Below are 14,831 nucleotides of genomic sequence, written 5' to 3'. Positions count from 1 at the left end.
CCAACTCATAGCAACCCTATGTACAACAGAACAAAACACTGCTGGGTCCTGTGCCAGTCTCATGATCCTTGCTATACCTAAGCCCTTCATTGCAGCCACTGTGTCAATCCATCTTATTGCGGGCCTTCCCCTTTTTCATTGACCCTACACTTTACCAAGCCCGATATCCTTCTCCAGGGAATGGTTCCTTCTGACAACATGACCAAAGTAGATGAGACGAAGTCTGGCCATTCTTGCTTCCAAGGAACATTCTGGCTGCACTTCTTCCAGGATAGATTTGTTAGTTCTTATGGTAGTCCATGGTATGTTCAGTATTCTTCACCAACACCACAAATCAAAAGCATCAACATTTCTTCGGTCTTCCTTATTTATTGTCCAGCTTTCACACGTGTATGAGGTGACTACAAACACCATGGCTTAGGTAAGGTGCACCTTAGTCTTCAGAGAGATGTCTTTGCTCTTCAGCACTTTAAAGAGGTCTTTTGCAGCAGATTTTCCCAGTGCAGTATGTCATCTGATTTCCTGACTGCTACTTACATTGGTGTTGATTATGGAACCAAATAATATGAAATCTTATCTTTTCTCCATTTATCATGATGCTGTTTATTGATCCAGTTGTGAGGATTTTCATTTTCTTTATGTTGAGGTGTAATCTATATTGTAGATTGTAATCTTTAATCTTCATCAGTAATTGCTTCAAGTCATCTTCACTTTCAGAAAGCAAAGTTGTATCATCTGTATACCGTAGGTTGTTAATGAGTCTTCCTCCGATCCTGATGCCATGCCCTTCTTCATACAGTCCAGCTTCTCTGATGATTTGCTCAGCATACATATTGAATAAGCATGGTGAAAGGGCACAACCCTGATGTATTCCCTTCCTGATTTTAAATCACGCAGTATCTCCTTGTTCTGTTCCAATGACAGCCTCCTGGTCTATTTAGAGGTTCCTCATGAGCACAATTAATTGTTCTGGAATTCCCCTTCTTCTCAATGTTATCCATAATATGTTATGATCCACACAGTCGAATGCTTTTGCACAGTCAAGAAAACGCAAATAAACATCTTTCTGGTATTCTTTGTGTGCTGGTTATGTTTGTGTGTCAACTTGGCTAGGCCTGGTTGAGTGGCTGGGCAGCTGGATGTAGTATTTCCCATGATGAGACTGGTAATCAATTCCATGGTGGAATGTACTATGAGCAGCTGAGTAGCTGCCTTTGGGTATGTGGTCTGCTTCCTGTATATAAGGAGAAGCCTTGGGGAATGATCTCTAGCCTATGGCACACTTGTACCCTACATGTAGCCATGTCATTGCTCAGTAGCCTGCTATGCTCTGCCGACCTTGGGACTTACAATGGACTTAAGTTAATGGCCTGCCATGTGGTTTGGTAACATCAGGTCTGTGCCTTTTTACTTGTCAACCTTGGGGCTTCTCAGCCTCAGCAGCCAGCAGCTGTCTGAGTGAAGAAATGCCTCTAGCTCCAGTGGGCCGGGAACAAGAGGCAGAGCTGGACCCCAAGGTTGAGGGGCTTTGACCCAGCCCCTAGGGCCCGGCACTCTGAACTTGGATTTACAGCGTCCAAATTGTAAGAATAAACTCCTGTTTGTTAAGGCCATCCCACTTGTGGTATATTCTTGTCGGAGCGGCACTACGTAACCAGAACACTTTGGTTTCAGCTAAGATCCATCTGACATTGGCAATGATATCCCTCGTTTCACATCCTCTCCTGAATCAGGTTGCATTTCTGCCAGTTCTGTCATGTACAGTTGCAACTGTTTTTCAATTATCTTCAGCAAAACTTTACTTGTGTGTGATATTAATGATTGATTTGATAATTTGGGCATTCTGTTGGATCATCATTCTTTGGAATGAGCACAAATATGGATGTCTTCCAGTCAACTGGCCAGAGAGCTGCCTTCCAAATTCATTGACATAAATGACTGACCACCTCCAGCACTGCATCCATTTGCTGAAACCAATTTCAATTGGTATTCAATCAATTCCTACAGCACTGTTTTCACCAATGTCTTCAGTGCAGCTTGGGGTTCTTCCTTCAACATCAGCAGTTGTTGATCACATGCTACCTCCTGAAATGGTTCAACATCGACCAATTATTTTTGGTACAGTTATCCAGTGTATTCCTTCCATCATCTTTTGGTGCTGTGTCATTAAATATTTTGCCCACAGAATCCTTCAATACTGCAACTCAAGGTTTGAATTTTTTAAGTTCAGTTTGAGAAATGTCAAGTGGGTTCTTCCCTTCTGGTTTTCTAACTCTAGGTCTTTGCACATTTCATTGTAACGTCTGTTTTCTCGAGCTGCCCTTTGAAATCTTCTGTTCAACTCTCTTACTTCATCACATCTTCCATTTGTTTCAGGTACTTCACATTCAAGACCAAGTTTCAGAGTCTCTTCTGATATCCATTCTGGTCTTTTTTTTCTGTCCCGTCTTTTTAATAACCTTTTATTTTTTCATATACGATGTCCTTCGTGTCACCTCACAACTCATCTGTTGTTAGGTCATTAGTGTTCAATGTGACATCCAACAGAGGTTATTGGGAAAATACACAGTTGTAAAATGGACAAGCATGCATTGTAAAATAATGAAGAAAAAGGTATGGGGGCACTATCCTCCCACCTCCTCCAACTTCATGAGTGGGCAAGGAGGATCAAAATCAATCGCAATAATCCAAGACTAATTCCTATGAAGAAGAGGTCAGACATGCTGCTACACGTCAACCTTTTTACCAATTCTGACACCAACCATCGCTCCCAAGAGCACTCTCTACTTCTCAGACGGGTTCGATAATTCATAGCAATGCCCACACAGAACTCATAGATAATATGATTATGGGGTTTATTAGGGAAGCAGTAGGTTACAATTCAGGATCAGGAATAACTAAGAAAACCTTTCTTCAATCAAGACATCTTTTTCTCAGCCATCATGCAGGCACTTTTCTCCCTGGCCTCTGCCCTGCTTAAGCAAGTGTTACAAAGCTTTTTTAGTTTTACAAATAGGTACCCAGAGAGGCACCGCACTCTGCCAGTGGCCCTCCAGCCTGAAGGCCCTCAGCCTTCTCGCTCTGTGAGCCCGGAAGCCCAACACTCCGTTTTGTGCCAGTCTCTGCTGTCAGGCTCTGCTGCTGCTTCTCACTGTTTCTCATTGTCTCAGTAAAGTGTTACTGTTCTCTGCCTCCTGGGTCAAGAAGTTCAGCACAGGGATCTCAGTTCCAAAGGACGCTCTCCATTCCTAGCTCTTCTTTCTTCAAGGTAGTGAGATCCCTCTCCACCTCTGGGAGGGCTCATTTTAAGCCTAGCAGATGGCAAAACTGACCAATCCTCACATTAGAATTTCATACACCTTATCTGCATAGTCCCACCCCCACAAGGGTGCCATGTACCTTATTTACATTATTAACAAGCTATCCAGTTCCCTTGTGGGGCCACAAGCACTTCACAACTGTACAGTCTCACCCAGTAATCTGGTGGGAGTTAGAAAGACCATGGCTGAAAGAGCTCTATTAAGTAATTCATTGCACTGAAATGATCTAGAAAATATTTCATTACAAAGAAACAAGCTAACAATATAGTAAGTGGAAAAAGTAGGTTGTGAAACATAACTACTGCATAATCCCATTTTCATTAAATTTATATGTGCACTGAAAAATGTCTAAAGGTATATATAAAGGTGTTAATGGGTTCTTACTTGGCATGGTGAAGCTACAGGTGGTTTTCATTTTCTTTATGCTTGTCTAAATTTTACCATTTTTCTTTTAAGTATATTCATTTAGTTTATAAGGAGAAAATAAAAGTAACAAAATTAGCTTGTTAAAAATCTTTAAAAATTAATTCACATGTAAAAGCACCTAGCACATCCTGGCATATAGCAGGTGCTTTATAAACGCTACAGGGTTGCTATTTGTCAGAATGGAATCAATGGCAGTGGGTTTTGGGCCAAAATTTTTTTCTTTAGTTTATAACTAGTTAACACTAATTAGGAAAACCACAAACCTGCTAGTAATAAGTATAAAGGAAAGGCAGCAGGACTTCAAACTGTTCATTCTGGTTGAACTCTCTGCTGAGAAGGCATTTCCACCTCACGTGCACTGAATCAGAATCCACAGTTTAACAAGATCTGCAGGTGATTCTTATAAATCCCCAGATGATTCTGTATCATCTAAGTATCACCTGGGAATCTTGTTAAAGTGAAGATCTTTAACTCAGTGTATCTGGGGTGGAAATGGAAATTCTCAGCAGAGGATTAAACCAGAATGAATGGGTTCGAAGTCCTAAAAGGCAAAATGTGCTATTGTAAAATGTCAAAAACAAGGTGGCATGGGAATTCTGGAGAGAGATCATTTTTCTCTCCAAGAAATAGAGAATGAGTGACAACTAAAGAAACTATTAAAAGCCTCCCCACCACCACCACCCCATCCAAAGCCCTTCATTACCTCTTTACAGTTCCATTGCATTCTTACAATTCACCCCCTCTAACCCATTATTTGGGAGCTCCGGTGGCATACTGCCTAAGGCACTTGACTGCTAACCAGAAGGCTGGCGGTTCAAACCCACCAGTCACTCCTTGGAAGGAAGGTTGGACAATCTACTTCCGTAGTGATACTGTCTCAGAAACCCAAGGAGGGGTTGCTAAGAGTTGGATCCTACTCGACGGCAGTGAGTTTGGTTTTTTGGTTTTGGTAATCTATTATTTGATAGGAAATCTCATAATACTGACTTCGATTTACTCAATTCTATCACTTACTGTATATTCTTGGTCAAGTCAACTTTTCTGAGCCTCAGTTTCCTCATCTAGATAAAACAGGGATAATAATCACAATTAACTCATGGTGTTTTAGGGAGAATACAAAATAATAGTACACAATGTAATACTTACTATGTTTCAGGCACTATTCTAAGCTTTTTACGTATTTCAACAAATCTAAGCCTTCTGACACGGTTGAAACCCACCAGCCACTCCTCAGAAGGAAGATGGGGCAATCTACTTCTGTAGTGATACTGCCTCTGAAACCCAAAGAGGAGTCGCTATGAGTTGCGTCTGACTCGAGGGCACATCATAACAACAACAAGCCTCCTGACAACTCTATGAAAAACGTTCCACTTTTCTCCTAATTTTAAACTGGATAAATTGAGACAGAGATATTAACTTGCCCAAGGTCACAAAAACTAAGTAGCAGGGTGGGAACTTGAATTCAGGTAGTCTGGCTCAAGTCCATGCTTTTAACCATCTCGCTACACCCAAAGTGCTTAGCACACGCCTTGCCCATAGTTGTATTCTTAGATAACAGCATTATTTTTATGGCAGTCCTCCATCTCAATTTCTTAGTTTGTTTACTTTGGACTCTCCCATCATGCCTAGCATATGTCTTGTGCTTAGCAGGTGCTCAATGAAAGTTTTTGATTTTAAAAGCAATTGTAGTTTCAATTGTTCTACATCCTCACCAACACTTGTAATGGTGTCATTTTAATTTTAGCTATTCTAATAGATGGCATGTTGCTGTCTGTTGTGTGCCATAAAGTCAATTTGACTCATAATGACCCTCTGACAGAGCAGGACTGCCCACTGGGTTTCCTAAGCTGTAACGTTTACAGGAACAGATCGCTAGGTCTCTTCTCCTACAGAGCAGCTGGTGCTTAACCACTGTGCCACCACAGCTCCTAAAACAGATGTGTAGTGATATCTTATTGTGATTTTACTGCATTTCCTTAACGACTAATAAAGCAATCTTTTCATGTGCTTATTTGTCATTCATAGATTTTATTAAAATCTTTTGCCTATTTTTAAATTAGGTTATTTCTTTTCTTGTTATAAAGTCTCAAGAGTTCTTTTCATAGTCTGCATATAAGTCATTTTGCAGATACATGCTTTGCAAATATTTTTTTTCCCAGTTTGTGTCTTGTTCTCTTAACAGTGTCTTTTTAAGAGCAGAAGGTTTTAATTTTGATGATGTCCACTTTATCAATCTGTCCTTTTACAGAGCATACTTTTGGTGTCATATCTAATAAATCTTTATTCAATTTATGGCCACAAAATTTTTCCTTAAGATTTACAGTTCTAGGTTTCATATTTAGATCTGTGATCTACTACCATATACTGCTGATAGAAATGTAAATGGTATAATCACTTTGGAAAACAGCTTGGCAGCTTTCTTAAAAACTTAAACATACACCTACTATAAGATTCAAGAGCCCTGGTGTCACAATGCTTAAGTGTTCAGCTGCTAACTGAAAGGGCGGCCATTCGAATTCACCAACCACTCTGCCAGAGAAAGCAATCTGCTTCTGTAAAGATTTATAGCCTTGGAAACCCTATGTTGTTGTTGTTATGTGCCATCTCGAGTCAGACCTGACTCATAGCGACGCCTCCTTGGGTTTCTGAGGCGGTATCACTATGGAAGTAGATTGCCCAACCTTCTTTCCGAGGAGTGGCTGGTGGGTTTGAACCGCCAGCCTTCTGGTTAGCAGTCTAGTGCCTTAGGCACTACGCACCAGAGCCCCTTAGAAACCCTATGGGGCAGTTCTACTCTGTCCTATAGGCTTGCTATGAGTCAGAATAAATTCAACAGCAATGGGGCTTTACCATAAAAGCCATTCCACTCCTTGGCATGTACTCCAGACAAAAGACAGTATATGTTCACTGTAGTGTTATTTATAATATCCCCAAACTGGAAGCAACCCAGATGTCAATCAACAGGTGAATGGATAGCAAACTGTGGAACGTCCATATTATGAGTAATAAAAAGGAATGAACTAATTAATCATGCAACATGAATTAAGCTCAAAATAATCATGCTGAGCGAAAGAAGCCAAAAAAAGACTACACATTGTATGACACTATTTATATAAAAGTCTAAGGAAACTTCTAGGAGTAACAAGTATGTTCAATCTTAACTGTGGTGAGGGTTTCATGGATATATATATATATATATATATATATATATATATAGGTATATATAAAACAAAGGGAGCTCTGGTGGCGTAGTGCCTATGGCATTTGACTGCTAACCAGAAGGCTGGCAGTTCAAACCCACCAGCCACTCCTCGGAAAGAAGATGGGGCAATCTACATCCGTAGTGATACTGTCTCAGAAACCCAAGGAGGGGTCGCTATGAGTCAGGTCCGACTCGACGGCATATAACAACATCAACATAAAACAAAACTTTTATCAATTATACATTTTAAATATGTGCAGTTTACTGAATATAAACTACATCTCAAGAAAGCAGTTAAACAACAGAGCAATGGTGGGTTAAGCTGACTAGTGCACAATTTCAGGTCACATGTGGTCTTTTGGTACCAACAAACCAAAGAATTAATAGCATATAGTGAGTCTTTTCTGCTTTTAATGTAGTAAAGCTGTAAACTTAGGACCCACTCTCCCATAGGAGGATGACTGTCAAGATTCTGGATTCACAGTAGATCAGATCCTGAACCAAGATATAGAAACCTTTGAGAGTTAGCTAGAATAATAAGAGCAGTAGCAACTAAGATTTTCCTAGATCTTATTATATGCCAGGCATTGTACTGAGCTCTTTGTACATATGATCTCATTTAATGCCTGCCAGTCTGTCTTATATCAAGTAAACTAAGCTTCGGCAAAGATAGGTGTCTCCCCATCAGCTTAGGCAGCACAGCAACTTTCATTTTACCCTTCTTATTCTTTAGATAAATTGCCCCAATATGCTCTTCGATGTCACATAATATATCTGGAGAATGCCAACACAGTATCCTGAGAAGAGTCATTCCCACAAACTGAAATTGGCCTCTACCATATATTCAGCTCTTAATTATGCTGTCTTTAAATTTTCATTAAAATTGTTTCTTAGTAGCTACGAAAAAAATAAAATACTTGGGAATAAATCTTACCAGGGACACAATACACCTATACAAAGAAAACTATAAAAAACTACTTCAAGAAACCATAAGAGACCTACCTAAATAGAAGAACATACCATGCTCGTGGATAGGAAGACTGAACACAGAAAATGTTCAATGTGAAAATGTCAGTTCTACCAAGCAATCTATACATTCAATGCAATCCCAATCCAGATCCCATCAACATTTTTTAAGGCTATGGAAAAACCAATCACTAACTTTATATGGAAAGGAAAGGGACCTCGGATAAGCAAAGCACTATTGAAGAAGAAGAACAAAGTAGGAGGTCTCACACAGCCTGATCTCAAAACCTACTATACAGCCACAGTACTCAAAACTGCCTGGTATTGGTACAATAACAGATACACAGATCAATGGAATAGACTGGAGAACCCAGAAATAGATCCATTGACCTATGGTCGGCTGATCTTTGATAAAAGGCCTAAATCCATTAAACGGGGAAGAGAATATTTGTTTAATAAATGGTGCTGGCAAAACTGGATACCCATTTGCAGAAAAATGAAACAAGATCTGTACATCACACCATACACAAAAACTAACTCCAGATGGATCAAAGATTTAAATGTGAAACCTAAAACTATATATAGAGTTCCTCAAGGAAAAACTAGGGGCAAATTTAGGGGTCCTAATATATGGCATAAACAGACTATCAAGCACAACCCAAAATACACCAACAGCAGAAGAGAAACTGGATGAATGGGACCTTCTCAAAATTAAATTTTTATGTGCTTCCAAGGATTCTCCAAAAGAGTCAAAAAAGAACCTACAGATTGGGAAAGAATATTCGGCAATGACATATCTGACAAGAGACTTATCTCTAGAATTTATAGAAAACTGCAGTACCTCAATAATCAAAAGACAAATAATCCAATTAAAAAATGGGCAGAAGACATGAACAGACACTTCACCAAGGAGGATATTCAGGCAGCCAACAAACATATGAGAAATACTCATGATCATTAGCCATTAGAGAGACACAAGTCAAAACAACGAGATACCATCTTGTCCCAGCACTAGCAGCAAAGTTCAACAAGACAGAAAATAACAAACGATGATGAAGATGTGGAGAGATTGGGACTCTCCTACACTGCTGGTGGGACTGAAAAATGGTACAACCACTGTGGAAAGCAGTATGGCGATTCCTTAAAAAGTTTAAAATAGAAATACCATTTGATCCAGCCATTCCATTACTAGGTATATATCCTAAAGAAGTGAGAGCCATGACAAGAACAGACATATGCACACCCATGTTCATCACAGCACTGTTTACAATAGCAAAGAGCTGGAAACAACCTAGGTGTCCATCAACTGAGGAAAGGATAACCAAACTATTGTACATACACACAATGGAATACTATGAAATCCTAAAGAATAATGTAGAATCTGCAAAACATCGCATACTGTGGATGAACTTGGAGGACATTATGCTGAGTGAAATAAGTCAATCACAGAAGGACAAACATTGTATTAGTCTGTTATTGTAAAAGTCAAGGAATGGTTTATATATGGAAGGAAATTTTCTTTGTTGGTTACCAGGGGTGGGAGGGGAGGGGAGGGAACACTGTTAGATAGGTAGAGATAGGTATTGATTTGGGTGAAGAGAAGGGCAATGTACCAAATATGAGTGACCAACATGGTGGCACTGAGGAAGAGGAAGACATAGAGGGGTACATGGGAGGTACAGACAACAAAGATGAACCCTTTTGCACATACAGTACTGCACTGTCAGTGAAGGCAAACACAGGTATACGGGTGGATAGATGGGTGGACAGGCTGAACTATTAGGTATGTCTATGCAGCAAGGAGTGTATGCAAGACCATGTATAGGGTTGGGAGACAATGTTTCTACAAGTGTATTTGTATGTTCTGTAAGAATTCCCAGGGGTATAGTAGAGCTGACAAGGGACAAGTTTGTAGTCACTTCTTGGTCACAGCCAGCTACCCACAGGGAGCGAGAAGCTGAACCTGTAGGCTTGGCACCATAGTCACAGGGGACGACAGCAAGCTCAATTGGCATAACATACTCCACAAAACATTGTTCCACCTCCTACTTTGTCAAGTAGCGACTGGGATTTTAAAAGCTTGCAAGCAGCTATCTAGATGCAACGATGGGTCTCTCCTCATCCAGAGCAAAGAATAATGAAGAAAACCAACAATTCATGGAAATAATTAGTCCTGGCGACTGGTACACCATGCAATCTGCAGCCTATTCAACTATGAGACCAGAAGAACTACTACTGTCAACCACTCGGAGGGGGATCTATGGAGGAGATCCTGGAGAGAGGAAGAACAATGTGGAACAAAAGTCAAAATCATTTTGGGAAAAAAAAGGGGGGGGGGGCGACCAGGTTTGCTGGTCTGATAGAGCCTGGTGGAACCACTGAGACTATGATCCCTAGCTGCCCTTCAGGTCTGGAATTGAACCCACATCTGTCATATGCCAAACAAAAAGCAGGAATATGAGTTGAACATGTACTTGAGGTAGATACACTCCCTGGAGAGAACAATCATGGGAGAAAGAAGGGCTGTTTATGCACAGGGAGACAGCTCAGGGGCAGGAGTGCATGGAGGGATGGACACAGGGAAGAGGTAACTATGGGGAGGAAGTGAGAGGGGAGCTGCTGCATTGGGGCAAATTGTAGTCAATGTCATGAGACAACGTGTGTTTGTGAACTCCTGTATGGAAAGTGAATTTGCTCTGTGAACTTGCTCCCAAATCACAATTAAAAAAAAAGAAATTGTTTCTTAGATAACAATTTCTGTGACCACCAGGATAACATTAGAAAAAGGGAGGACACAGAATTGTAAACATAAGATATAAACGACAGAGGCTAACACCAGTATATCCACAATACTGCATTATCATTAACACTAAACACCAGGCTACAGATAAACACATAAACATCTGAGAAGATCAGATGGGGTCAGTGAACAGGATTATACTCTAGACGAAGGATAGATTCAGCTGCAGCCAATCTTGCACAGATACCAATGATACAAAGTACCTGCAATCCTTACAGAAACAACAGAAGACAGACATAGAGCAATCCCTCAGACAGCCAGACACTGTGGGAAAGAGATCCAATGGTTCTACCAACTCAAGACCACAGTATTGGGGGACACCAGGCTCAACTGGCACAATAAAACACATAAAAATCTTGTACCACAACCTACATTGGTGAGTAGCGACTAGGGTCTTAAAAGCTTTCAAGCAGCCATCTAAGATACAGCTAATGGTATTCTATCATTGGAAGTGAAGAAGAGTGCAAACAAACAAACAAACAAAAAAACCAAGGACATTTGGAAGCAATCAGTCCTAGAGACCAGAAGAACTAGATGGTGCCCGGCTACCAATGCCAACCACTCCAGAAAGGATCAAAACTGGAGATCCTGCATAGGGTGGGAGGAAAAACATGGAACAAAATCCACAACCACAATAATGACCAGAATTACTGCTTGGATGGAGTCTGGTGGGATCCCCCAATACTATGGTCCTGGGATACACTTCAGGCCTGCAATAAAACTCATTCCCAGAGACTGCCTCTCAGCCCAATAGTAAACAAGATGTACACACAGACCACTCAACCCAGGGTGATGCACCCACATACTCTATGGAGATGCATCCCTTGGAGCAATCGACCACGGGGCACCAGAGGTGCAACATTCGCACAGAGGAAATGCAGGACACACAGGAGTGCATAGCTATGAGGGGCATGGGGGGGCGGTTATTGGGAAGGAAGGAGACTGGGTTAGGGTTGGGGATGGTAATTGGGGCGTGAAACCAAATGTACATGAAATATTGAATGTAAAACAAACTCTGCCCTGGAAACTTGCACCTAAGCACAATTAAAAAAAAAAAAAGGAAGAAAGAAAGAAAAAAAAATTGTTTCCTAGAGCACTGCTCCTTCCTTCCTCAACAAACTATCTCCTGCAGGGCCTTATTCCTCACTCTCCCCCCTCATTTCAGTTCCTATTGCAGCTCTGCTAATTTGTGATAGGACCTTCAATTACTGTCTTCATATACAATATGAAGAGGTTAAACAGTAAGTCTAATCTTTAATTGGGCACATGCTGTATTGTGCACCAGGCCCTAGGTGTCAAGCAGAGATGAACTAAAGATGGCCTCTGCCTTCTAAAAAATCCTAGAAACAAACACACACAGATTATGTTATAGGGCAGTGAGTCATAGATATCATTAACAGAAATAATGACACTGTCCTTCAGGAGACCGGAGGAGTAGTCACTTGCAATTGGAATGATCAAGAAAGACATTTTGAGGGACAGCACTTTTGCTAGACCTCAAAGGACGGACAGAACTTGGAGAGGTGCAAGGGCATTGCAGTTAAAAGGAGGGGAATGAACAAAGGTAGAAAAGTGCAAGTCATGCCCAAGGGAAAATCTGTTCCACACAGTAGCTGGAACAGATGAAATCTAAGTGCAAAGGAGTGCAGGGAAAAGTGAGGCTGGAAAAGCAGGTGGAAATACACCTGTCAGGGGCCCAGATGCCATGTTCAGACCTCAGAACTTTTGTACCACAGCAATGGGAAACCATGGGATAGATTTGAATCAGTGACCTAAAAAAGTTTACCATGATTGTAGCATGTGAAAGATTCTAGAATAGGAAGCCGAGAGATAATGAGAAGTCAGACTCATCCAAGAGACCTAGCGAGAAGAAGCAAATGAGGCCCTGAATTAGAAACAGGTATTTCATTGGCAGACCTGAAAGAATGGTAACTAGTATTTTATTGAAGGGGGAACAAGTACGAAAAAGGGAGGAACCTTAGGTCAGAGCCAAGAAGGTCCCCTGAAACCATCCAGTGCTGGACTAATGGTTATTTTTTCAAATAGAAAGATTTTTCATTTGATTGTGGCAAAATACATATAGCAAAAAATTTTCCAAACTATCCTAAGTGTACAATCCAGTGATAACAATTACATTCACTTTGTTGTGCAACCTGGTATCAATTACATTCATCCTGTTGTGCAACCATCACCACTATTTGCAAGTTTTTCAGCAGCCCAAACAGAAACTCATTGCCCCTCAAGCAATAACGCCCCATTCCCCTCTCCCCTCAGCCTCTAGTAACTACTAATGTCCTCTGTCTCTACTCATTTGCATATTCTAGAAATTTCATGTAGGATCATACAACATCATTTTTTTGTGTCCAACATGTGGAGGTCCATCCATGTCTAGCATGTATTAGAACTACATTTCTCTTTAGGGCTGAATAATAGAAAGGTCACTTTTCTAATTTCTAGATTGTAAACATTTTAAAATCAGAAATACTCCTTTTTAAATAAAAAACTACAGGCACAAATATAATGAAAAGTAAAAGTTGCTATCCTACCACTTCCAAAGGCAGCACTGTTAATTGTTTCTGCTGTATCTTTGTAGGTATTTCACTGTTATACAATGTTATTCCAATGTTTGTGCGAAGGGAGAAAGAGGTAATCCTCTTTAAAAATTACCCACACCGGGATGATAAACTTCCACAATTTTCTTTTTTTCATTCAACACAATATATATTATAGATCTTTCTGTATCAGCGATACAAATCCATCTCAGTGTTAATGGATATTTAGGTTATTTCTAGTTTTTCTGCTGCCAGAAACCGATATGAATATTCCTGTGGATAAAGTACTTTGTTGTGCAAATGAATATATACCCGTATACTGAATTCCTATAACAGAAACTACTGGATCAAAGGTATGTGAACTTAAAATGTGGACGGATCCTGCCAAATTGCCAGGATAGGATGCCCCTTTAAGAGAATGGGGGGGGGGAGTCCTCCCTGTGTGTGAGCAACCACTGCTTCGCTCCTCCAAATCTTCATGGAAGAGGGCAGTGAGGCCAAGCGACAGGGGCAAACGAGCCCATGGACACACCTCAGGTGCTGAACTAGAACCTGTCTCTTGCCTCTCTGCCCAGCGTCCTTACCCTTCTGTATCCCTCTGAAATTCCGGGTATTTTCCACCTTCCCTGTGACCGGGAAATTCACTCCCCTCATCCCATTCACTCTGTTCTCAGGCTTGGGGGTGTCTCTCTGCCCGCTCAAGCTTCAGAAACCTCACCGATGGTTCTGGTTGAGCAGAGAGAAAAGAGGGCCGAGGCGCATCTCCGCCACTTGCTCTCGAAGCTCGCTGAGCGGCACGGCCTGCAGCACTGAATGAAGCGCGCGCAGCTCCTCCAGCGGCGCTTCCAACCGCGACACTTCCCGCAGCAGTTCCAACACCTGGGTTGCCATCTTCCCCAGTCCCGAAGGGGATGGCCTACTAGCGTCCCGCCGTCACGGCTCCCGGGGCGTTTCTCCCAACCTCGCGAGATCTGCGTAGGGCCGCCTCCTTTCTCTTAGTGTCAGAGGTGACTGAGAACCGCAGGGCCGCACCAATCGCAGTGCGGAACTGCCCAGCTTAGAGTGACGCGCTCGGTTAGTGCGGAGTCAGCAGTCGCTGGTGATGGCTGGTCTCGGTCGGTCGTTCAGTTGGGCACATAATCCTGCTTTCCAGTTGGCTTGGGATTTTTGCCGCAATGAGCGAAGAAGTTTCGTAAAAATGCCTGCAAGCGGAGTGATGATGACGGGCATGAACCCAAGGTTAAACTGCCTCGCGGGCGCCTTCCACGCTCTGAAACGAGGCTCGCGGCAGCGGTGAGAGCCGCAGTTGGGTTGGCCGCTGTGTCTTTCGCAGCGTCTGAGGCAACATCAGGACGAGTGGAGGCGGTGGGTGGAATCACAATCCTGCCCTAGACTCGTATCAAAAAGAGTCAGAGGGTTATGCCTCTGAAGACATGAAAATTACCGATAAGCTTGACGGAGTGAGTAAGACCGGTGTGGGGCGCCTTGTTGAGGTTAATGAGTCTAGGTGCGCACCATTGAGGAAAACGAGATGGCCATTAGGACCAACCTGGAGAGTGCTTTGC

At 41.8% G+C, this 14,831-nt stretch overlaps 1 protein-coding gene across 1 annotated transcript in view; it reads right to left on the bottom strand.

Annotated features, from left to right (window-relative positions):
* PSMD5 (proteasome 26S subunit, non-ATPase 5) overlaps positions 1-14,157 on the bottom strand; it is a 40,245-nt gene extending 26,088 nt beyond the window's left edge. Inside the window, exon 1 of the mRNA XM_007936663.2 lies at positions 13,985-14,157. Coding sequence (XP_007934854.1) covers positions 13,985-14,157 — 173 coding nt within the window. The remainder of the gene's footprint in view (positions 1-13,984) is intronic.
* Positions 14,158-14,831: the final 674 nt, after the last annotated feature.

The sequence above is a fragment of the Orycteropus afer genome, unplaced genomic scaffold (assembly GCF_000298275.1).
Source record: "Orycteropus afer afer isolate SDZICR_OR568_19922 unplaced genomic scaffold, OryAfe1.0 scaffold00037, whole genome shotgun sequence".
Lineage (NCBI taxonomy): Eukaryota > Metazoa > Chordata > Mammalia > Tubulidentata > Orycteropodidae > Orycteropus > Orycteropus afer.
This window is presented reverse-complemented; position numbering and strand designations above follow the sequence as displayed.